General features: G+C 52.9%; 2 protein-coding genes across 6 annotated transcripts in view; both read left to right on the forward strand.

Moving 5' to 3' along the window:
• Positions 1 to 15681, forward strand: part of LOC123344580 (maestro heat-like repeat-containing protein family member 1) — an 80615-nt gene extending 64934 nt beyond the window's left edge. For 2 of the 5 annotated variants that reach the window (XM_044980951.1, XM_044980952.1), the window contains exons 8-16: positions 1752 to 1840; positions 10881 to 10961; positions 11386 to 11452; positions 11581 to 11694; positions 12031 to 12104; positions 12398 to 12520; positions 13057 to 13141; positions 14422 to 14834; positions 15568 to 15681. In XM_044980951.1, the coding sequence (XP_044836886.1) occupies positions 1752 to 1840; positions 10881 to 10961; positions 11386 to 11452; positions 11581 to 11694; positions 12031 to 12104; positions 12398 to 12520; positions 13057 to 13122 (614 nt within the window). In that variant the 3' untranslated portion in view covers positions 13123 to 13141; positions 14422 to 14834; positions 15568 to 15681. The remainder of the gene's footprint in view (positions 1 to 1751; positions 1841 to 10880; positions 10962 to 11385; positions 11453 to 11580; positions 11695 to 12030; positions 12105 to 12397; positions 12521 to 13056; positions 13142 to 14421; positions 14835 to 15567) is intronic. The other 3 variants (XM_044980950.1, XM_044980946.1, XM_044980947.1) reach the window with 2 other exon arrangements.
• LOC123344581 overlaps positions 1 to 24398 on the forward strand; it is a 75625-nt gene that overhangs the window by 48220 nt on the left and 3007 nt on the right. Inside the window, exons 2-9 of the mRNA XM_044980953.1 lie at positions 16410 to 16517; positions 16679 to 16795; positions 17003 to 17128; positions 17895 to 18041; positions 18995 to 19114; positions 19781 to 19860; positions 20214 to 20352; positions 21099 to 21194. Of these exons, the coding sequence (XP_044836888.1) occupies positions 16712 to 16795; positions 17003 to 17128; positions 17895 to 18041; positions 18995 to 19114; positions 19781 to 19860; positions 20214 to 20352; positions 21099 to 21194 (792 nt within the window). The 5' untranslated portion in view covers positions 16410 to 16517; positions 16679 to 16711. The remainder of the gene's footprint in view (positions 1 to 16409; positions 16518 to 16678; positions 16796 to 17002; positions 17129 to 17894; positions 18042 to 18994; positions 19115 to 19780; positions 19861 to 20213; positions 20353 to 21098; positions 21195 to 24398) is intronic.

Raw genomic sequence — 24398 nt, forward strand, 5'->3', positions numbered from 1 at the left:
TGCTCTGCACATGCACATAAGCCACTGCCCTGTGTTGCGTCGCAGTGCCTCTCAGGCGGGCACGGACAGAACCCAGCAATCAATGTGATTGGTAGCAAAGTCATTTATTTCTTTCCAGCATGCTCTTATATACAATTAAAGCCAGGCAATCAAGCAATTGCTAATTGGTTAATAAGATACACACAAGCACAGCTATTACTTCATAGGGTAATTGTCATCCTGTACAACTTTCTAATTTATTATCCTGTTTACTGCCTACTTGGCAGATGAGAACCAGCCCAAGGCCACTTAGCTTCTAACATACCCAAACATACCCATCTGCCAAATTCACAATAGATACCACAGCCCTGTGCTCCACCTTACACGCCAGCCTCCGTGCCACCCCACGCTGGGCTAAAGCCCTGCTGCCATAGGGCAGCACTGGAATCACCACTGGCAGCCTGGGTGCCAGTAAAGGGGGAACTGACCCACCAGGCAGCTCCCTCTACCAGTTCAGCTCCCCAGTGGCTCCTCATAAGAACATAAGAATGGCCATGCTGGGTCAGACCAATGCTCCATCTAGCCCGGTACCCTGTCTTCTGACAGTGGCCAATGCCAGGCGCTTCAGAGGAATGAACAGAACAGAGCAATTATCAAGGGATCCGTCCCCTGTCATCCAGTTCCAACTTCTGGCCATCAGAGGTGTAGGGACACCCAGAGCATGGGATTGCATCCCTGACCATCTTGGCCAATAGCCATTAATGGACCTATCCTCCTTGAATTGACCTAGTTCTTTTTAAACCCAATTATACTTTTGGCCGTCACAACATCCCTGGCAATGAGTTCCACAGGTTGATTGTGCATTGTGTGAAGAAATACTTCCCTTTGTTTGTTTTAAACCCACTGCCTATTCATTTCATTGGCTGACCCCTGGTTCATGTGTTATGTCAAGGGGTAAATAACACTTCCCAAGTCATTTTCTCCACACCATTCATGATTTTATAGACCTCTATCATGCCTCCCCTTAGTTGTCTCTTGTCTAAGCTGAACAGGCCCAGTCTTTTGAATCTCCTCTCATATGGAAGCTGCTCCATCTCGCTCATCATTTTTGTTGCCCTTCTCTGTATCTCTTCCATTTCTAATATACCTTTTCTGAGATAGGGTGACAATGGCTGCACATGGCATTCAAGATGTGGGTGTACCATGGATTTATATAGAGGCAATAGGATATTATCTGTCTTATTGTCTATCCCTTTCCTAATGATTCCCAACATCCTGTTAGCTCTTTTGACTGCCGCTGCACATTGAGTGGATGTTTACGGAGAACTATCCACAATGACTCCAAGATCTCGGTCTTGGGTGGTAACAGCTAATTTAGACCCCATCATTTTGTATGTGGGATTATGTTTTCCAAGGTGTGTTACTTTGCACTCATCAACACTGAATTTCATCTGCCATTTTGTTGCCCAGTCACCCAGTTTAGTGAGATCTCTTTGGAACTCTTTGCAGTCTGCCTGGGACTTAACTATGGTGAGTAATTTTGGATCATCCACAGATTTTGCTATCTCACCATTTTACCCCTGAACAGCAAAGGCCCCAGTACAGATCTTTGGGGACCCCACGATTTACCTCATTGTGAAAACTGAAAATAGATTCTTACCCTTTGTTTCCTGTCTTTTAACCAGCTACAGTCCATGAGAGGACCTTCCCTCTAATCCCATGACTGCTTACTTTATTTAAGAGCAAACTTATTTTCCTTCTGTTCATTTTAGGCACCAAGCAAAAGGCCTATTTGTCACACAGGGGAGAGCTCACCCCAATCAGCAAGGAGGAGGAGGAAGAAAGGCCAAGGAAGACCAGAGTGAGTGAGGAGAGAATGGTAAATCCACAGCATACTGGGAAAGTGCCCATGGCACAGATGGTACAAGGTTCCCTCCATCACCAACTCAGCCTGGACTCCCGCTCCCTACTGCCTTCTCCACAACACACTGACCCTCTAAGGCTCTGATCCCCTTTCCTCCCAGATTCACTGCCATTCTCTGGCCCTAGAGAACATGCTCTGACCCCTTTGCCAGGGCAGGTGTTGCAGATGGGAGGAGAGAGGCGACTCCATTCCCAGCACCTGGCTCTGCTTTCTTTCTGCTTTGCTGGATGGTCAGCAATGGGCTGCATTAGGGAACCAGGGAGAGAAATAATAACCAGCGTCCTGAGCTTCACCTCTCCCCAGAGTGTCCTGCGCACTCAGCTCTCCCTGGGCCCAGGGCAGGGTTAGCTGTTAGCCCAGCCTAGACCTGCGGAGAGCAAGGCTCCGGGAGGGGAAGTGGCTGGCCCAAGGCCAGAAAGCAGGAGTATCCATCCCTGGTACACTCTGGAAGTGACCATTGGAGGAGGTGAGCAGGCAGAGACAATGGGCCTGTCAAGGTTTCCTCCCCCACTCCGAACTGTAGGGTACAGATGTGGGGACCTGCATGGACCCTTCTAAGCTTAATTCCTAGCTTAAATCTGGTAACGCTGCCACCAGCCAGAAATCAGTGTCTGGCACACTTTCTGTCCCCCCAAAACCTTCCCTGGGGAACACAGATCCAAACCCCTTGGATCTTAAAAGAAGGAGAAATTAACCATCCCCCCTCACCAATCCCTGGTGAGTTCAGATCCAATCCCATTGAATCATAGAATCATAGAATTCAAGATCAGAAGGGACCATTATGATCATCTAGCCTGACCTCCTGCAAGATGCAGGCCACATAAGCCGATCCACCCACTCCTGAAATAATTCTCTCCCTTGACTCTGCTGTTGAATGCTCCAGATCATGATTTAAAGACTTCTAGTAGCAGATAATCCACCAGCAAGCGACCCCTGCCCCATGCTTCGGAGGAAGGCGAAAAACCTCCAGGGCCACTGCCAATCTACCCTGGAGGAAAATTCCTTCCCGACCCCAAATATGGCGATCAGCTGAACCCCGAGCATGCGGGCAAGACTCTCCAGCCAGACCCTCTGGAAAAAGGCTAACAATATCCTATCATTGACCCTTTGTACTAATTACCATTGTGGCATGTTATTGACCTATTGACTAAACCCATTATCCTATCATACCATCCCCTCCATAAACTTATCTAGCTTAATCTTAAAGTCATGGAGGTCCTTCGCCCCCACTGTTTCCCTCGGTAGGCTGTTCCAGAATTGCACTCCTCTGATGGTTAGAAACCTTCGTCTAATTTCAAGCCTAAATTTCCTGACTGACAATTTATATCCATTTGTCCTCGTGTCCACATTAGCACTGAGCTGAAATAATTCCTCTCCTTCCCTGGTATTTATCCCTCTGATATATTTAAAGAGTGCAATCATATCTCCTCTTATCCTTCTTTTGGTTAAGGAAAACAAACCGAGCTCCTCAAGTCTCCTTTCATACGACAGGCTTTCCATTCCTCGGATCATTCTAGTGGCCCTTCTTTGTACCCGTTCCAGTTTGAATTCATCCTTCTTAAACATGGGAGACCAAAACTGCACACAATACTCCAAATGAGGTCTCACCAACGCCTTATATAACGGGACTAGCACCTCCTTATCTCTACTAGAAATACCTCGCCTAATGCATCCCAAGACCGCATTAGCTTTTTTAGCGGCCACATCACATTGCCTACTCATAGTCATCCTACGATCAACCAGGACTCCTAGGTCCTTCTCCTCCTCCGTTACTTCCAACTGGTGCGTCCCCAGCTTATAACTAAAATTCTTATTAGTCATCCCTAAATGCATAACCTTACACTTTTCACTATTGTATTTCATCCTGTTACTAATACTCCAGTTTACAAGGTCATCCAAATCTCCCTGGAGGATATCCCGATCCTTTTCCGAATTGGCAATACCTCCCAACTTTGTGTCATCCGCAAACTTTATCAGCCCACTCCTACTTTTGGTTCCGAGGTCAGCGATAAATAAAATCGGACCCAAAACCGAACCTTGAGGAACTCCACTGGTAACCCCCCTCCAACCCGACAGATCACCCTTCAATACGACCCTCTGCAGTCTCCCCTTTAACCAGCTCCTTATCCACCTCTGGATTTTCATTTCGATCCCCATCTTTTCCAATTTAACCAGTAATTCCTCGTGCGGTACCGTATCAAACGCCTTACTGAAATCAAGATATATTAGATCCACCGCATTTCCCTTGTCTAAAAAATCTGTTACTTTCTCAAAGAAGGAGATCAGGTTGGTTTGGCACGATCTACCTTTCGTAAAACCATGCTGTAATTTGTCCCAGTTGCCATCGGCCTCAAGGTCCGTAACCACTCTCTCCTTTAACATTTTTTCCATGACTTTGCATACTACAGATGTTAAACTAACAGGCCTGTAGTTACCCGGGTCACTTTTTTTCCCCTTCTTGAATATAGGAACTATATTAGCTAATCTCCAGTCAAACGGTACAACCCCCGAGTTTAGAGATTTATTAAAAATCATCGCTAACGGGCTTGCAATTTCACTCGCCAATTCCCTTAATATTCTAGGATGAAGATTTTCCGGGGCCCCCGATTTACTTCCGTTAAGCTGTTCAAGTTTGGCTTCCACCTCAGATACCGTAATGTCTACCCCCATATCTTCATTCCCATCAGTCCCTCTATCACTATTCCTTAGCCCTTCATTAGCCTCATTAAAGACCGAGGCAAAATATTCGTTCAGATATTGTGCCATGCCAAGATTATCCCTAATCTCCACTCCGTTTAAAGTTTTAAGCGGTCCCACTTCTTCCTTCTTGGTTTTCTTCCTATTTATATGGCTAAAAAACCTTTTGCTATTGGTTTTAATCCCCTTCGCTAGGTCCATCTCCACCCGGCTCTTTGCCTCTCACTGCTTCCCTACACCCTCTGACCTCAATAAGGTAGGTTTCTTTGCTGATCCCTCCCATTTTCCACTCCTTGTACGCTTTCTGTTTTTTCTTAATCACCCCTCTGAGACGCCTGCTCATCCAGCTCGGTCTAAAACTGCTACCTACAAACCGTTTTCCCTTTCTCGGGATACATGCCTCTGACAGCTCCTGCAACTTCAACCTGAAATAACCCCAGGCATCTTCCGCCTTTAGATCCCTAAATATGTTAGTCCAATCCACTTCCCTACATAGTTGCCTCAATTTAGTAAAGTTAGCCCTTTTGAAATCGTAAACCTTAGTCTCAGATGCAATTTTGTTTATCCTTCCATTTATTTTGAAACGAATTAGCTCATGATCACTCGAGCCAAGGTTGTCCCCTACAACTATTTCCTCAACAAGGTCCTCGTTACTTACCAAAATCAGATCTAAAATGGCATCCCCCCTCGTCGGTTCAGCAACTACTTGATGAAGGAATTCATCAGCTATCACGTCTAGGAAAAGCTGAGCCCTATTATTATTACTAGCATTTGTTTCCCAATCTATATCCGGGAAGTTAAAATCTCCCATGATCATACAGTTCCTATTAGTATTTACCTCCTTAAAAACATTAAAGAGCTCTCTATCCATATCCAGGCTAGATCCCGGCGGTCTATAGCACACCCCAATCACTATCCCAGGGGACGCTCTAGTAGTTTTCTTCCCCAATGTGACCATTGCCCAAACAGACTCCGTATTATCCATTGCATTGCTAGTTATTTCGTTACTTTTCACCTCATTATTGACATACAATGCTACTCCCCCACCTTTACCTTTGTATCGGTCTTTCCTAAACAGCACATACCCTTCCATACCTGTACTCCAGTCATGGCTACCGTTCCACCATGTTTCGGTTATTCCTACGATATCCGGTTTCAATTCTCGGACCAGGAGCTCTAGTTCCTTCATTTTGTTACCTAAGCTTCTCGCATTGGTGAACAAACATCCTAATTTTTGCTGTTTGGCTCCTCTCACCCTTTTCACCCAACTTGGTAGGGACAGAGTACTACCAGTATGACCTGTCGATCTAGTATCCGCCCCCCCCTCTTCCTTATACCTAACTGTCCCCCTCTGGCTATATCTGTTGTTATACTGTTGTTCTCACTCTCAACGTATAAATTTGGCGTGGAGAGTACCTGGACCTCTCCCAACCGTCTCCCCCCAATGTCTAGTTTAAAGCTCTTTTAATCAGATGAGCCACCCTCCCTCCTAGAATTCTACTTCCTTCCCTACTTAGGTGGAGCCCATCCCGTGAGAACAGTTCTCTGTCCCCAAAAGCCTCCCAGTGCCCATACATCCCAAAGCCCTCCTTGTAACACCACTCCCACAGCCAACTATTTATCGTCACGATCCTGTCACCCCTTTGGCGCCCTTCCCTAGGGACAGGTAGAATCCCACTGAAGATCACCTGAGCCTCAATTTCCTTGAGCATCTTACCCAACCTGGCATAGTCTCCCTTGATTCTCTCTAGCGAGAATCTAGCCGTGTCATTCGTTCCTACATGAAGGATGATCAAAGGGTTCTTACCTGCTCCTCTTAGGATCCTTTTCAACTGCAGGTCCACATCCCGTATTTTAGCGCCCGGTAGACAGCACACCCTTCTGTTCTCTGGATCAGGCCTGTCCAACCTTCTCAGTATGGAATCCCCAATCAGATAGACCTGCCTTTGCCTGGGGACAGTGCAGTCCTCTAACCTATCCTCCGTCCCCCCTGGTTGCAAGCTCCTTCCATTCCTATCATCCCTTGTGGTTCCCCTTAAGCCATCCTGTATCCTCCCTGGGCCCAAACTTGGTGCTGCCTCCATCGACTCCTCCCCTCTTTCTATCGGACTAGCCGCTCTTCTCTTTTTCCTTGCCCTCCCACCGTCAGCTACCACCTGCTGTACCCCTTCCTCATTCTCCAAACCTTCAAACCTGTTCCTTAGCTCTGTTTCTCCTTCACTAGCTCTCCTTTTCCCCTGCCTGCTTCTCATGGTCACATGCTTCCACCGCCCATATTCCTCGTCTGGCAGTCCCCCCTCACTGGCCTTAGCCCCTGCTTCCCCCTGTATTCCTGGGCATTCCCCTTCAGTCACTGCTTGCCATTGCTCCATCAGCTGCTCAAACCCCCTTCTATGCTCTACCAGGGTTTCTACCTGCAACTCTAGACCCTGGATCTTTTCCTCCAGCAGCTCTATTAGACGGCACTTCATGCATACATAGTACTGTTCTGGCTCCCCCGCTAGGACCATGTACATACCGCAGCTGCTGCATGCTCTCATCCTTGGTGTATCCTCTGCTGCTTGGCTCATGGCTGCTGCTGTCTTGGCCTCGCTCAGCGTTCTTACCTGGGGAACACGAGAAACACGGTGCCGCCCCCTTCCGCCTCCCCCTGTAAACTCCCACTCAAACTCCCCTGTTAGCAGCCCTGTTGGCCGGCTGCTGGGCGGCCGCTTTTATAGGCCCCCTCCTCCTCCTAGCTCCGCCCCCTAATCAGGGCTCAGCAGTCTGCCCCGACAGAGAGACACAAGCACCACAAAGACAGACGCAAACACAAATACCTGGCTCCTCCAATGGGAACTCCCACTCAAACTCCCCTGTTAGCAGCCCTGTTGGCCGGCTCCTGGGCCGCTGCGATCAGCTGTGCCGCTGCCTGGCTGGGCAGCCGCTTTTATAGGCCCCCTCCTCCGCCTAGCTCCGCCCCCTAATCAGGGCTCAGCAGTCTGCCCCGACAGAGAGACACAAGCACCACAAAGTCAGACGCAAGCACAAATACCTGGCTCCTCCAATGGGAACTCCCACTCAAACTCCCCTGTTAGCAGCCCTGTTGGATCTTAAAACAAAGAAAAATCAATCCGGTTCTTAAAAAAGAAAGCTTTTAATTAAAGAAAAAGAAAGGTAAAACTTATCTCTGTCAAATCAGGATGGAAAATGCTTTACAGGGTACTTAGATTCATATAGCCCAGAGGAAACTCCCTCTAGCCTCAGGTTCAAAGTTACAGCAAACAGAAGTAAAAATCCTTCAGCAAAAAAGAACATTTACAGGTCTAGAAAACAAATATAAGACTAACACGTCTTGCCTGTGCTACTTACAAGTTTGAAACATGAGAGACTGATTCATAAAGATTTGGAGAGCCTGGATTGATGTCTGGTCCCTCTCAGTCCCGAGAACGAACAACCCCCAAAACAAAGAGCACAAAACAAAGACTTCCCTCCACAAAGATTTGAAAGTATCTTGTCCCCTTATTGGTCCTCTGGTCAGGTGTCAGCCAGGTTTACTGAGCTTCTTAATCCTTTACAGGTAAAAGAGACATTAACCCTTAACTATATGTTTATGACAGGGCCAGATCCTTGGCCCCTGGTAAGGCCGCATGAAGGGACATTAAACTCTCCCTTCCAAGCTCCCGCGTGGTTTCCTCACCCCAGCATGGGGGCAGGGAGGAGCCCTTGGATGCTGTCTCCCCATCCCTGACCTGTCTGTGTGGGTCTCTAGACTGTCAGCCCTTCAAGACACAGATTGTCTCTGTCTGTGTTGTGCTGCACCCAGTGCAACAGGGTCTGACCCTGACTGAAGCCTCTGGGCGCTGCCCTAACATCAGTAGTGATAGGTAATCAGGGAAGGCCCCGCTCGTCCAAACCAGGCCCCGCCATCCCTGCCCTCCTCTCAGCACACACCACCCCAGCTGGCGCCAGGGACAACTGTCCTGTTGAACCAACCATAGAATCATAGAATCATAGAATCTCAGGGTTGGAAGGGACCTCAGGAGGTCATCTAGTCCAATTCCCTGCTCAAAGCAGGACCAAACCCAACTAAATCATCCCAGCCAGGGCTTTGTCAAGCCTGACCTTAAAAACCTCTAAGGAAGGAGATTCCACTACCTCCCTAGGTAACCCATTCCAGTTCTTCACCACCCTACTAGTGAAAAAGTTTTTCCTAATATCCAACCTAAACCTCCCCCTCTGCAACTTGAGACCATTACTCCTTGTTCTGTCATCTTCTACCACTGAGAACAGTCTAGATCCATCCTCTTTGGAACCCCCTTTCAGGTAGTTGAAAGCAGCTATCAAATCCCCCCTCATTCTTCTCTTCTGCAGACTAAACAATCCCAGTTCCCTCAGCCTCTCCTCATAAGTCATGTGCTCCAGCCCCCTAATCATTTTTGTTGCCCTCCGCTGGACTCTCTCCAATTTGTCCACGTCCTTCTTGTAGTGTGGGGCCCAAAACTGGACACAGTACTCCAAATGAGGCCTCACCAGTGCTGAGTAGAGGGGAATGATCACATCCCTCGATCTGCTGGAAATGCCCATACTTATACAACCCAAAATGCCATTAGCCTTCTTGGCAACAAGGGCACACTGTTGACTCATATTCAGCTTTTCGTCCACCATAACCCCTAGGTCCTTTTCTGCAGAACTGCTGCCCAGCCATTCGGTCCGTAGTCTGTAGCAGTGCATGGGATTCTTCCGTCCTAAGTGCAGGACTCTGCACTTTTCCTTGTTGAACCTCATCATATTTCTTTTGGCCCAATCCTCTAATTTGTCTAGGTCCCTCTGTATCCTATCCCTACCCTCCAGCGTATCAGCCACTCCTCCCAGTTTAGTGTCATCTGCAAACTTGCTAAGGGTGCAGTCCACACCATCCTCCAGATCGTTAATGAAGATATTGAACAAAACCGGCCCCAGCACCGACCCTTGGGGCACTCCACTTGATACCGGCTGCCAACTAGACATGGAACCATTGATCACTACCCGTTGAGCCCGACCATCTAGCCAGTTTTCTATCCACCTTACCGTCCATTCATCCAGCCCAGACTTCTTTAACTTGCTGGCAAGAATACTGTGGGAGACTGTATCAAAAGTTTTGCTAAAGTCCAGAAATAGCACATCCACTGCTTTCCCCTCATCCACAGAGCCGGTTATCTCATCATAGAAGGCAATTAGGTTAGTCAGGCATGACTTGCCCTTGGTGAATCTATGCTGACTGTTCCTGATCACTTTCCCCTCCTTTAAGTGGTTCAGGATTGATTCCTTGAGGACCTGTTCCATGATTTTTCCAGGGACTGAGGTGAGACTGACTGGCCTGTAGTTCCCTGGATCTTCCTTCTTCCCTTTTTTAAAGATGGGCACTACATTAGCTTTTTTCCAGTCATCCGGGACCTCCCCCGATCGCCATGATTTTTCAAAGATAATGGCCAATGGCTCTGCAATCTCATCGGCCAACTCTTTTAGCACCCTCAGATGCAGCACATCCGGCCCCATGGACTTGTGCTCGTCCAGCTTTCCTAAATAGCTCCAAACTACTTCTTTCTCCACAGAGAGCTGGTCACCTCCTCCCCATACCGTGCTGCAGAGTGCAACTGTCTGGGAGCTGACCTTGTCTGTGAAGACAGAGGCAAAAAAAGCATTTAGTACACTAGTTTTCTCCACATCCTCTGTCACTAGGTTCCCTCCCTCATTCAGCAAGGGGCCCACACTTTCCTTGACTTTCTTCCTGTTGCTAACATACCTAAAGAAACCCTTCTTGTTACTCCTAACATCTCCGGCTAGCTGCAACTCCAAGTGTGATTTGGCCTTCCTAATTTCACACCTGCATGCCTGAACAATACTTTTATACTCCTCCCTGGTTATTTGTCCAATCTTCCACTTCTTGTAAGCTGTTTTTTTGTGTTTAAGACGAGCAAGGATTTCACTGTTAAGCCAAGCTGGTCGCCTGCCATATTTACTTAACTTCCTACACATCGGGATGGTTTGTTCCTGCAACCTCAATAAGGTTTCTTTAAAATACAGCCAGCTTAAAATATAACCATCAGTGATACTAGGCTAGTGCAAACAAAGGGGTCAGATGCCCCTCCCAGAGAAGGGAGAGTCCGGCACCAGCTGGAAGCTGCTCTCCACCAGGGCCAAAACTTTATTCCTTCCAAGTCTGGGTTGCGGTTACCCAGCTGCTGATGGAGACTCTACACATTGGGGCTTGTCTGCCTGACACATCATCGCCATGTCCTGCGTCTCTTCTCTTGCACAGGGCCTTGCTTGCGTGAGGGACATGGATGAGGCTGCCCTGAGGAAGGACATTGGCATCCTCTTCCCAGCACTCCACTCCATGGTAAGAGATGCTGGGATCACTCAGGCAAAATGCTGGGGCCTGTTGGCTTAAACTGGGTAGGCTGTGGGAAGAGCTGTCCCTGCCTCATCCTGTTCCCATTGGGGAATGGATCCTGGAGAACTCTCCTTTGGTTTCTTTTCCTCCCACCCACCCCAGCCCCTTTGACCGGGAACATCAGCATCCCACACCTTGTTCCAACGCTCCACATCTTCGGTTCCTGACCCATCAAACTCTGCTTCTACATGAGCCACGGCCCCCAAAGCCTCGGCGTCACTCATAGACTGATCCAACTTCCTGGCCTGTTCTTTAGATGGGAATTAGAATCTGCCTCTCCACCCTCATCCCTTCACTCTGCCATCCGAGGGCTTGGCCTGAGAGACACTTGATCTAGTTTACCTTTGCTGGTGTTGCTTTCTTCCCTTAGGTGTGTCATCTCCCCAGAGAGCACCTGGAAGAGAGGAGAGAGGCCCTGGACTCTCTGGTCCATCTGGGTAAGAAACCCATTCACCTTTCCCAAAGAAGGAGATCCCAGCCTGTGGAATTTCAGAGCCCAGGCATAGAACTATATTCCCTCCCCCTTTATCATTCACCCCATTATGATTCACTCCTCTTCCTGCAGCTCGCTTGTTCCTGGTGGAGCTGCTTGTGTTCCTGTTCAGGAGGCTGAACAAGGACGAGGAAGAGGAGACCTGTGCCAGTCTCTTCATTCTGGACCAGATAGTCCGATCCAACAGTAAGTGACCCCACAGCGAGGCCTCGTCTTTTGATGTGTTATGGCCTCTTGTGCAATTAGCAGCACTTAGCCTCATTGGGCTCATTTGTACCTGTCTACAGTAGACAAGCCAAGTCCTGCAGCCCCTCAGCCGATGCTGCGGCAATGAGAGAGGACAATGAGTGAGGACACTGCTGGAACTGCAAGCGTGGGCAGATGCAGCTGATTACCCATGGGGGTAACCTGCCAGGAGGGTCATGGGATATTGAGGTTGCTCTAAGGTTCCTGAAATCTCAGGTCCCTGCACACCCTGGTTTAACATCAGCCCTTCCAAGCCGGTGTCTATGTCTCTTACAGTTTCGGAAATGACACAGCACACAGAGAAGCTGTTCACAGCCCTGGGGCCAATCCTGCAGAGCACAAGCATACGGGTGAGTCTGGAACCACGGCCAATGAGGCCAAAGCTAGTGAATGTCTGCCTGTCAGTGCAGAGCCTGCCGGGACCCTGTGCATCGAAACACATGACCCATCAGTGCTCCATAGTGTAGGGCAGAAGGTGGGGGAAAGAATCCCAGCAGGGCTCCACCTGCATTGCCATCTCTGGGCTGCCTAGCAGTATTTCACCAAACACCCTGCTGAGAAAGGATCCCAGCCTGGACCGGGAGGGGACAAGGTCCCTCCACACTGTGTGCAAATCATTTCTGTTTCTGTCTGGGTCTGGCAGGTCAGAGAAGCCCTTGCTTATTTGATACGCACAATGGGGATTCATGGGCTCTTGGAGAAACCCGATTCAAGACCCTTAATTGACTTCTTGGTGCGTCAGTGCACCCTGCCCCCTGACAGCACGGTAAGAATCCGCAGAGACCTTAGTGATGGGGGTCTGTGAACATGGGGTCAAGGGATAGGAAAGGAGGGGCAGCTGCAGATGGGGAGGGGCAGGCAATGGGCAGCAAATAGGGCTTGGGAAGCAGATGGAACTGGGGACGGCACCCTCCATCTACTGATGGAAGATGATGACAACTAGAAGACAGTGTTTTTTCCTCCCAGCCCATTCTCTCTGATCCTTCTCCCAGCTGCCATCCGGGCTCTGTCCCTTGCACTGGGAGGGCAGGACCCCTGGCTTCCTCCTCTCGCCCCACCATGATCATCCACCCTACAGGAGACTAAGCCATGATGGGTCTGGTTTTCACCACGCAGGGGATGGAGCCTAGAACTGGCTCCACACAGGCCCTGGGCTGGTTATGGCACAGTCACAGCCAGGGTTGTGCCTTTTCCCTTCAAGCCCCATTTTCACCCCCTGCCGTGTCCACTATAGGTACCGTGCCACGGAGGTCTCCACTGAATCTAAATCTCCCTGGTGTCTCCTTTACTTCTCACCATCAGGAGGCAGCAGACCATGGAGCTCGAGGTCCGCCAGCTCTGCTCCAGCACCCTGCAGTCCCTGGGTGATTCCCCCAGAATGGCCAATGTAAGTGACCCTGCCCCTCTCCATTGGACGCAGGCCTCTCTGCGTCTGAGCTTTTCCATGAGACAGGCCGCAACCAGACTTATTTACCTGAGCCTCCCCGCTCCAGAACATCATGGGGTTGGGTAAAATGGAGCCAGATCTGGTTCTTTGGAACAGGGAACACTCACCAGCTGAGTGCCCCTGCATGCCAGGGCTTGGGGTCACAGGGACTCTTCCGCTCTAGCATCCCCTGTGGTCAGTCATGCTGCTAATGCAGCTTCCATAGCTCAGTCCCTCTTCATTGGTCCCTCTGTTAACTTTTTCCTGGCTGTTACAGGGTGGGGTCTATACAGACCATCACATTCTTCTTTTGCAAAAGCCAACCCTAGCCCAGGACTTCCTGCCTCTCACCCACACTACCCTGGTGCCTAAGGGAGAATCCACTGAGCTGGGAGACACTACATCCAAATCTCATCTCTGCTGACTACCGCTTAGGTTTCCACACACTGCACAGACCTGATTACTGACCCAGGCCTCAGAACGCAAGCCTAAGCAGTCAAGTATTAGCCAGCCCCTCCCCACACTGAACAAATTAACAGCCACGTTGTGCAAGGTCACTTCAGGCAGAGCTGAGACTAGAAACCACATTTCTAATAAGGCAGACCCAAGTATTGTGCCCTCAGCTACACTGTCGTTCAGACTGAGCCTGCCAAATATACAGGGTTTAGTTATTACAGGTGGGGATAGACCCCCGGGGGTTCCTGCTCTCCACTATTCTATACTGTCCAGCAAAGAGTTGTGTAACCCTCTGGCATAGTGTGTGTTAAGTCCCCCTCTTGTCCACACAGCAGACAGCAATTTCATCTGTGGTTCAAGTGGCGCAGGCCTGTGTGGGGATGGGAAGGTCAGAGCTCAAACCTCCCTGAGCGCCTGTCATGGTTTCACTTGATGGTATTGGTTTTCCTAGTCTCCTCTTTATTGATCAAGCTGGTGTATTGCGTTCTCGCCATGAGAACACGGCCTTTCCAAGTGGGACTGGAGTTAGGAAATACGGTGCTGTCAGTGATGATGCTCCACTCAACAAAAGGCGGGGCTCAGTCACGTGTCACTTGATTTGGTGCTGGAGGCAGACACTGGCAGGTGTGAAGGGGGAGGGGGCGGGGATCGCTGCATGGTTCAGGCTGGGTAGAGAGATCTGGCTGGCGGTGGCGAGGCCAGGGGTGCCGTCTAGTGTAGAAAAGAGAGAGCTGGTGCAGGAAGAGGATATTTCCACACTGAGACGGCTTTTCTCTGCTCTGCAGGTTTTATGGCCTGGGCTGCTCCTTCAGCTGAGCCCAGCAGCCCATGGGCCAGCCCTGCCTCTCCTCCTGCAGACCTCGGTCGGGGTGGTAAAGAGGCTGCAGGAGGAAGGCAGGCTGCCCTTGGCCAGGAAGTGCGGCAAGGCGAACAGAGGTGAGGCCTAGTATTTTATCCACCCGCTCTTAGTCCTTCTCTAGCGAGAGGCGTCTGCCCCCAGGTGAGGGTGGGAATCAGCTCTCGGCTCTGGCTCCGGCTCACTGCAAGGACACAGCCAGCCATCAAGGCACAGGTAGAGCTCAGAGACGAATGCAAAAGATCCCTCCAGAGCCTGATGGGGTGTCTCCCCTTTCTGTTCACAGGGTGTCGGTCAAGCCCCAGGGCCACTCTACCCCAGGAGCTGCTGGCTCGGCTGCTGGTGAGTAACCTGCAGTCAGGAGATTTCCTTATGCTCAGTGGGAATGGGCCGCTCCTGGAGCTGGCTAGCAATGCATAGTGGTGGTGGCTCTTCTCCCCGCAGCCCCCAGAGGAGCTGGCTCGTCACATTCCTCGCGGTCATTGCACATCGACCCAGCGCCTCTCGGCATTTAACAGAACCAGCCAGCTCTCTGAGCCAGCCACCTTCCTGGCTCCCCTGATCCTGGGGCTGGACCAGGGCCCCCAGCACAAGTTAGTGCAGCCCTCGGACGGCTCCAATAGAAGCCAGCTGGAATGAGCCCTTAGGGACTGTTGTGCAGGCCCCCTCCTGCCCCCTGGCCTCCAGCATCCTCCCTTACCAAGGGGCAGCTGGGGATTCCCTTTATGGCCCAGCTGCCTCTTTCGGGCTGCTTCAAGCTCCCCTTGTGCTGCTCTAACCTAGGCCCAGGATCTGACCCAGCGGCTGCCTGACGGCCTCTGGATAAGCCTGTCTCCTTTCAGCTGAGCTAGAGCCAGCCCAGCAGTGAGAGGATGGAAGGAGCCAAATGCTGGTCCATGGAGTGTCCCCTATCAATTGAAATATCCATCTCAATCCTGTCCTGGTTGTCAGCTCCACCTCCCTGCTGTCTCCTTCCCTCCACTACTGAGCTCTCCCCCTGCACCTGTAGGGAGCTCCCTTCTCACACTGCCTTGCAAGGGAGGCCTACAGCCACCTCTGCCTCTTTGTCCGCCAGGTGCTCGGTGCGTCTTCATGCATGACGGTGCAGGTCAGAAGGGCAGCCATGTTCCTCCTCTTCCAGCTGATGAGCATGTTCCAGGCCGGCTCGGGCCAATTCTGGAATAACTACACGACGGAAATGCTCCTCTACGTGGAAGGTGAGGGGGGAGTGTCTCCCCTTGCAGGAGCGAAGGGAGGGGACCCTGTAGTGCTGGGCTCAGAGAGGGGGCCAGGGCCTCTCTCTGAATCTAGGATAATATGATAATAGGATCTTGGCAAGCAGAACTCCTGGGTATTTCACATTAAGGGATCTGGGTCTGAGGAGCATTGTTGTCCATCAGCGATTTGCAAAGAGCCATGGGTCCCCTGGGGCCCATGAGTCGGCAGCTCCTCCCCACCCCCCGCCACACAAGAGCCAGGTTGCAGGCTGCTCCCCAGTAGAAGGGTCTAAACACAAAGGAAACTGACCTGCCCATCTCTTCCAGATCACAAGACCTGCTTCTGCCAGAGGGAGTGGGAGCAGCAGCTGCTGCAGGTAAGGGTCAGAGAAATGGAGGGCTGGAAAGGAACTCAAGAGGTCATCTAGTCCAGCCCCGCCACGCTGAGGCAGGATTAAGAGGCCTCTCAGCACCACTGCATTGGGGGACAGAGAAAGTGGCTGAGTCCAGCAGATACAATTGGAGAAGCACCAGGGGCAGCTCACAAGGATTCACAAGCATTACGAGAGACATGGGGGGTGACAGTGCACGCTCCCTCTTCCCCTCCCCTCCCAGCTGTGGTGGGTTCCTGGCTGGAGCTATTGAGAGGACCAGTTTCTTGGCCCCTCTCGCTTCTAACTGGCTCTTCTTTCCCTGGCAGTTCCTGGAAGACCTTCTCTTCCTCATCTCGGACCATACCTGGCTGGGCTGTTTCATCACCAGTATCAGGCGCCAGCTGGCCCACAGCGATAAGCGGCCCAGTGACAAGGTCAGTGTCCTGGAAGGAATTGGGGTTCAGTGCCTAGTTCAGAACAGCAGTCGCTACCCAGCGGCAGCTCGGGGCCAGTGAAGCCGACAGCTATACCCAGTGGGCTCTGTGCATGCCAGGCCATGCCCAATGCATCCAGCATGATGGTGTCTCTTTCGCAGAGCTTTCTCTACAAGTGCTGGGGCACCGGGCTGATGTTTTCTCCAGAAGAGAGCATCAAGCCCCAGCTATGGCGCCTGGTGGAGCTGGTCAATTTCAGAGAAGAAGAGGAAAGGGAGGTGAGGTCTTTGCTCCTCCGCTGTCAAGTGATCCCTCATTCCTTGTCAATCCCCTGATGCTACATGGGTATGTTCTGCCTTGGACAAGGTCCAGTGGATTGAAAAGATCTTCCTTATACCCATGCCCATGGCAATGACTTTGAGAGCCCATCCTGGCCCCTTGGCTTGTTGCTCAGCATTTCCAACCTCCATCTTTCTGTCTCTCAGGGATTCGCCCGAGCGCTTGGGCTGTGTGCCGAGCAATATCTCTATGAGATTTTTGCCATCCTGGAGCACTGGGAAGAGGTCGTCAGCAGGGTGCAGCTCCAGCCTTCCGCTGCTGGCTCTCTGGAGGTATGGTCCCACCTAGCAGCTCTGCTCTTTCATCCATCCCTTCACCAGTCTTTGCAGGTAAAGGGACCTGCCAGGGAGGACCCTGCTTCCCAGAAGCCTGTTCGGCAAAGAGCTGAATTTCCAAGCCGTGGCTCAGCCTCCGTGCAGGGAGCCCTTTCCTTACTCCTCCGTGGAGCTGCAATCACAGCACTATGGGGTGGATCCAGGGGAGAAGGTGGGTGCTGTTGTATAAACTCTCCAGGGTATCTCCTGGGGAGCTCAGACATGCTCCACTCAGCCCCATAAAGAAGGCTCAGAGAGGGCCCAAAAGACACTGCCATGCCATCAGCTCCAGCTGACACATTTCTCAGCAGAACAGACCCTTGGTCTTCCCCTGAACTGGGCTATTTCACAGACCTTCCTGGCAGACTCACCGGGGCTGGCATGTCTGACATTCCCCCTCCCCTCCCGCACCACCACCACCACCACCACCACCACCTTCCCAGTAACTCTCTGGGCCAGTGCAGTCCACTGTAGTCCCAGTGACATCTCTGGAGCTAGGCTGAATTAAAGCAGCTGCTAGTGCGTCCCCTTCAGCTGCCGGGTCACCTCAACCACCCAATCCTGGGGAGCTGGGAAGGGCCTCGGAGTCCAGGCAATTCAGCTCAGCAGAGTAACCTTTGGTTGCTAAGCCGGCTGGGTGAAAAATCCTTCCCTGACCCCATTTGTGAGTTAGGAGCTGCTGGAGGCCATCCCTTCTTCTCACTCTTTCCTTTGCAATTCTCAGGAGCCAGCTTCCATCAAGCAGCTGAGAAGCCTCCTGTTCCTCACCTATGGGCACGTGGTCCACTCAGGCCCCACAGACCTCATCCTAGAGACCATAGGATACAAGATCCTGTCTCCCATGGAGAAACACTATTTTCTGAGCCCACATGTAAGTCAGAGCCCTCCCCTGACCGCCCATGCAGCACCTCCCCGGGCTGTGCACAGCAGCACAGAGCTATGTCTTTGCATAAACTCAGCTCCCAGGGCTGGCCCTTTGCCCCAGGAGGGGCAGGAGACATGAGAACAGCACCATTCTCTGTGACTCCCCCATCTCGATTAGCTTCTTCTCTGATTCCAGGCCCATGGAAGCTAATGGAAGGACTCCCACCTGGGCCTTGTTAGAGTGTAACTGAGCATCACTTGGTGCTGTTGTCCCAGAGACAACTGTACTCTGTTTGGTACCTCTAGGCTTGTGCTGCACTCAGGGATGAGAAGAGAAAGTTTTAGGGCGTTTCCCCACACGCTGCAGTCGATGGGGTAGCTGGGCACAAATGGCTCACTGAGGGATTCAGGCCCCTAGCCCGGTTGACAGGCTCTGGTGCTTAAGGGGGATTTTTGAGATAACTCTAGGTTGTTTTCTTGCCATGGGAGGTTTGAGGCCGACGTTCAGTCCTACACCCAATGCCCATATGTGCGTCCCAGTGAAAAGGAGAGGGGATGCTAGTTTGGTTTAACTGAATGTTTTCCTTGGAGAATGGACACCTTGGTAGGGAGAGCCCAGCCAACTGCAGAGAGCAGCAGATTCCTGTCCCATGACAGACAATTACGACCTGATTGTCAGGGAAGCTGAGCAGCCGCAGGGCCCATTGACAGCTCTGGGAACTGCAAGTGCTCAGCACCTCTGGAGATCAGCCCATTCCTTGCACCCATCTCCAGAGATGTTCCCCTAGGGACTGCAAAGATGTTCCACTCGGCAAGCCAGGTCCTTTCCCTTAGGCGTGAGGGCAATCCAGCCTAGCACAGCAGCTCCCTTGTAGAGACTTGCCCTGTAGCCTTGTATCTCAGCTCTCTGTCTGTGGCTGTTTCCTCATTGTTCTCTCCCCATCCTGCCTGAGAGCCCAGGACCCGCTGGTGAGATCTGCGTTTGTGAGAAGCCTCGTGCTGGTGGGTGAAGCTGTCACCCAAGTGAGCAGGAGTCCCTTGGTGAGCCAGGACACATACACCGTGCTGTCCCCCCTGCTGGTGAGTGAGCACACTGGGGTCCTGGGAGGGGTTCCTAGGTCAGATGCACATGCCAGAGTATCCGGCGTTGAAGGCCATGTGCTGTGTTTGCGACCGGGTGCCCAGGGCTCTATATTGTGCACTGCAAAGCCAGTGCTGATGCCAGATTCTTCTGGTGCGATTCCAGCCCAAGGAATTAAATGACACTATTTTCCATTAGCGGATTCATGCTGCTTAAACCTGGGACAATTCCCCATCCCACTTCTGAGGGATCTGCCCGGCACCCAGAAAGTGCCCTGGGGATTAACTCCAAGGGTTTTCACTCTGGGACATGATCCTGAGGAGTTAACAGGAGCAGCCCTCCCTTGGTTTGCAGGAAAATATTTGACCTCAGCTGTTCAGGACTCTAATGCTCCCATTCACAATAGCGCCTCTGCCCAGATCCCCCTTCCCTGCTCCGTGGCAGATGCTGAAGTTTCCAGATGTGCCATCAGGAATGGCGAACTAGGTGCATTCTGGCCACATGGCCACTCCCAGACCATCTTCCCAGCTCCGTGCCCCAGTGCACCGCATGCTGGGACTAAGGTTCGGCGGGGGCATCAAACAGCATTTGGAGATTCCACGTCTTGCTGAGTAACCAGGCTCCCCCAAATTCTTTTGCCTTTGACCCTCTGCTTTGCGCTGCAGGAGATCCTCAGAGGCAAGGACCGGGCCCGGCTGCAGAGCCCCGACCACAAGTGTGCCCTGCTGGCCATCTCATACATAGGGTACGTCCATGGGGCCTGTCTGACCTGCAGAGCTCAGCAGCCGGGGAGGGGAAGATGGAGGGAGAGGAAGTGAGGGAGGGACAAGTTGCAATAAGAATCAGAGGATGCTTCTCCCTGGTGGCTCACAAATGGGGCATATCCTCCTCGGCCTCCGGGTCACTTTATCCAGCCCCCATCTCTGCGTATTGCCTGGAAAGAGGGAGCCCCTCCCGTTAGCATGAAGTGCTGTGAATGCAGCCGCAGAGCAGGGCCCAGGATCATCCCCGGAGAGCAGCTTCCCTAGCAGAGCCGCTGCCGGGCCCAGAACCTGTCTCCATTCTAATGGCCCCGTCTGCTCCATTCCTTCTAATCAGGAAATTCCAGCCTCACCTGTCTAAGGAACAGGTGGCTGAGACCATCAGCACTTGTGTCACCAGCTCCATGATTCAGCATCCAGCCCTGGTGAAGCTGAGAGGGACTGAGGTGGCAGAAAGCTCCGCTATCCGGGCAGAGGTTAGTGAGGCATAGACAAAGCTGCAACTTCCACCTGCATCCTTGGCTGGGAAACTCAGCCACCCCTGTGCTGAGTAGCTGGACCCTGGCCCGATGCAGGGAGCTGTGTGTCCAGCCGAAGCCAGCCCCTTGGTTTATTTTCCAAAGGGCTGGTGACAAGTGGCTATGCAGTTAACTCTGCAGTTGGGTTGGCAGGGAGGACAGCTGTAGAGGAGAGTGTCTGTGAGACTGTAGAGAATTACCCTGGCTTCTTGGCACAGGGAGCTAGAACTTACAGCCAGTTGACACCAGCTGAGGTTCTGGCCTAGAGCATTAAATAGCATATGGTGCAGAGGGAGCAAAAGCATGGATTCGGGACAGCCACACAGCCAGGCCATGACTCGCCCTGCCACAGAAACAGAGATTGGCTGGAGCAGGGATGAACAGCTCAGCCCATGGCAAGCCAGCAGGGTGTTGGAGGCAGCTGGGACCTCTCCAGAGTGGGAGGAAGGAGGCCTTCCCTCCAGAGCCCAGCACAGTACATGTGTTGGTTGGGGAGCCCAGGTGGGAAGAAGGATTCTTTGGGAAAGGGCAGCCCATGGTCCAGGTGAGACCCATGTCTATGTGCAGGGGGATCAGTATCACCTGGGTAAAGGGACCCCAAATACCAACAGCACCTGGCTCCAGACTGGGGGGATCCACTCATCCCCCTGCCTCGTGCACCCCACCTCCCTTGCTATTTACTTCCCTGCTTCTCTCTGCTCCAGTTTCTCCAAGAACTGCCCTGGGAGGGCCTGGACCATGTGCTGCAGACATTCCTGGAACAGCACCTGACCCCCACCACGCTACTGCATCTGTTTCTGGTATGTTAGGGAGGGGCAAGGGCAAGGGGCCCATTAGCACTGGCCATCTGGGGATGGGCCCGGCTGCTCAGGTTCTACCTGAACCACAAGAGGGAAGGCTCCAATTGATCCTGAGGGGGCTGAGCAGGCCTCCCAGCTGCTGTGAACTAGCCAGTCACCCGGGGCATACACCCAACCCTGGGATCAAGCAAGACAATCCTAGTCTTGCTCCAGGGGGTGTCACTTTGGCCTCCTAAATTTGGGCTGGCACCCCTGTGCCCCTGAAGGAAACAGTCCCGAGACCCCACAGAATCAATGGGGAGAATCCTGAAAGCGCTGAGCCCAAGACCCTCAGACCTGTCCCAGCGCTCCCCAGACAGGAGAGGAGCGCTGAGCTCCAGTGTCCGGAAGCGGAGGAGAAGAGGTTAAATGCTCCGTGTCCTCTCCCTGCTGGGGCGGGAAGCAGGATCTGGGGGTCACCCCAGCACTGCTGCCGCTCACCTGGCTTTCTCCCTGCTCCCCAGCACTTGCAGCCATGGATCTGCTCCCCCCGGGCCCAGGAGAGGAGCCGAGCTGTGAAAGCCATCGCCCGGCTCCTCATGTTTTATTGATTCAAGGCCATGACCGAGGTGAGCAGCGCAGACCCTGCTACTCCCCACAGCACTCATGCGGGAGGAGGGTGTGATACAGACAGAGCTGGGCTCGCCCCAACCCATGCCCTGATTTTCTGTTCGGTGGCCCATTAGGACCTGAAACCCATGGCGGAGCAGGGCTACATGGCCGGGCTGCTGACAAGCCAGGCCTTCGATGCTCAGAAGACCACCCGATACTGGGCATCTCAGGCTCTCTACTGGCTCTTCACGCCTTGCACAGGTAAGATGGAGCGCAAGCATTCGCCACTTCTCAGCCTTCACAGCCCCGGCCGTTACCTAGCGAGCAGGGCTGCAGAGAGAACATGGCGCCTTCATCGCAGCCCTGACCAGAGGGAAACAGAGCAGAAGTGGGTTGGTACCTACTGGGCTGACCTGGCATTTGTCCTTCACCAGATGCCTGGGATCATCTGGGACCTCCCCTGATCTCACCCCACCCCAACACACCTTCTAGGTGGGCAGTTGGCCCAGGAGCCAGCTGAGAGCTCACCCCAGCTGCGCCCAGAGTCTGGCTCTTTGGCACCTCTGCCCTGGCTCGACGGGAAAGGGGAAGAATCTGGCCCGAGAGCGCTGCCTGAGCGCTGCTGGTTTCTCGTGCAGCCGTCGTGTACAGCAAGACAGGGGCGGTGTTGACTGTGCTGAGCAAGACGCAGCAGGATGCCAGCTGCAGAGAGAGCCCTGCCCATGTTGCTATGGTGAGTAAAAGAGACTGTGGCTGGAGATACAGACACACACATAGGAAAGGGAGAGGTTATTGTCTCCTTCCCTCGATGAGGAGCCGGCAGATGGAAATTCCTGGGTATGGGTTCCAATGCCCACTCACATAGCCCTGGGCACAGGCTGCCAGTGCCTCTGTCCCCGTTCCCCGAAGAGCAAACCTACCTCGCTGCTCACACTCGGCCTGTGCCTTTCCCTGCAGCTCATCGCGGAACACCTGCAGTCCCATGACCTCATGCCCTTCAGCTTCACCCTGCTGGTGGGCCTACTGGAGAAGGGGGAGTGTGCTGAGCAGCTGGCAGGGGTCATGGAGGCGGTGCTGAGACAGCAAAAATCAGAGCTACAGGGCCAAGTAATGGCTGGGCATTGGCCATCTCGGGCAGCTTTATCTTGCCCCGTGCCTAGAATTCCTGGGGCCTGAGGGAGGATGTGGAGGGGGGACGTCCGTTCTCACCACCATTGATCAATGGCACCCATCCATGCCCTGTCTGCCGGGCGGACGCTAGGCACGGCCCTGTAATCCTTTGCAGGCTTCGACCCCAGGAGTCTGGCTTGCCCGGCTCACTCCCTGGGAAATGTGCCCTATTTCCAGACCCATCCCTCACCTGGGGGAACAGAGTCTGCAGTGGCATCCCCGGTGGACACAGATTGATGTAGGGCATGGAAATGCATCCCAGACGTTTAGATCCCACGCTGGTGCTGAAGCAGCCCAGGTGTGCTGTCACAAGGGGAGGTACAGCTGGGATATCCGGGGGGTGGGGTGTCACTGGGCAGTGGGATTGGGACTGTAGCAATGTGGGTTCACCCCTGCGGCGCCTCCTGCTGGTCTCTGTCGGAAATTAGCTCTGCAGCCATCGGAGCGCCCTCTGAAGGCTGGTGATCCGCCTAACTGCTGGCCCTGTGTCCCTCCAAGGGACCCTTAGTGCTACGGAGCTGGATCACAGGTGGAGGTTTCAAGGTACCAAACCCAGAACTCTCCTTGGCTTGGTCACTCACTAGGAGAGTTTATCCACGGTCTCCACCAGGCCATGGGACCGTTGACTTGTTTCTGAGCCTGACCAGCTCCTCCTGGCCCTTGCCTGCCAGCCACCCACAGCAGGAGTAGGGTCTCAGCCCCTGCTTTGCTTCCACAGGTGCAGGATCTCCAAGCCGCTCTTTCCTACACACTGAGCCCACTCCGGGGGGAGCGGCTGAGTGATGGGACAAGAGACATCCTCCACCTACTGGCTAGACAGCACACTAAGACCGCAGTCAACATCCTCCTGAAGATGCCCTGGCCTTACAAACAGTGAGTGCTGGCCCTGGGGAAAGGATAGAACACCCCCCTCCAGCCTCCGAGCCCCCCTTAATGGGGTCACTCCACAGCACCATGGTTACATGCAGGACAAACCCTCCCCTTGCACACAGGCCCCCAGGGAACAGCCCTGCCCTGGCGTGCGGTCACCATTAGCCTCCCTGTCCCTTGGAGGCCTCCCTGTCCCTTGGAGGGCTCCAGAGATATTCCTAACACAGCTGTCACCGTCTCCCACTTGGTTCTGTGCACTGCTGACCAGTCCACCCCCTCCCAGTTGGGCTGTGCAATGGCTTGGCTGGCTGGAGGCCAGAACAGTCTTCCAGGGCCCCTCATCACAACACAGACCAGGAGAGACCCCATGTGAGCAGGGTCACCCCCTCTGTCAGCATGGCCCCCTGCTCCCGGCAGGTCATCCCTCCAGGCTGAGGCAGGAGAGGGGCCAGCCTAACTACATCGCTCCCCACAGATGCCCCTACACTGAGCATGTCCCGCAGGGGCACCCCCTCGCCCCAGCTGGGAAATGCCCTCTCCCCTCTGGAATCCCAGCCTGGTCCCTTCCCCATC

This window comes from Mauremys mutica, chromosome 11 (assembly GCF_020497125.1).
Source record: "Mauremys mutica isolate MM-2020 ecotype Southern chromosome 11, ASM2049712v1, whole genome shotgun sequence".
Taxonomy (NCBI): domain Eukaryota; kingdom Metazoa; phylum Chordata; order Testudines; family Geoemydidae; genus Mauremys; species Mauremys mutica.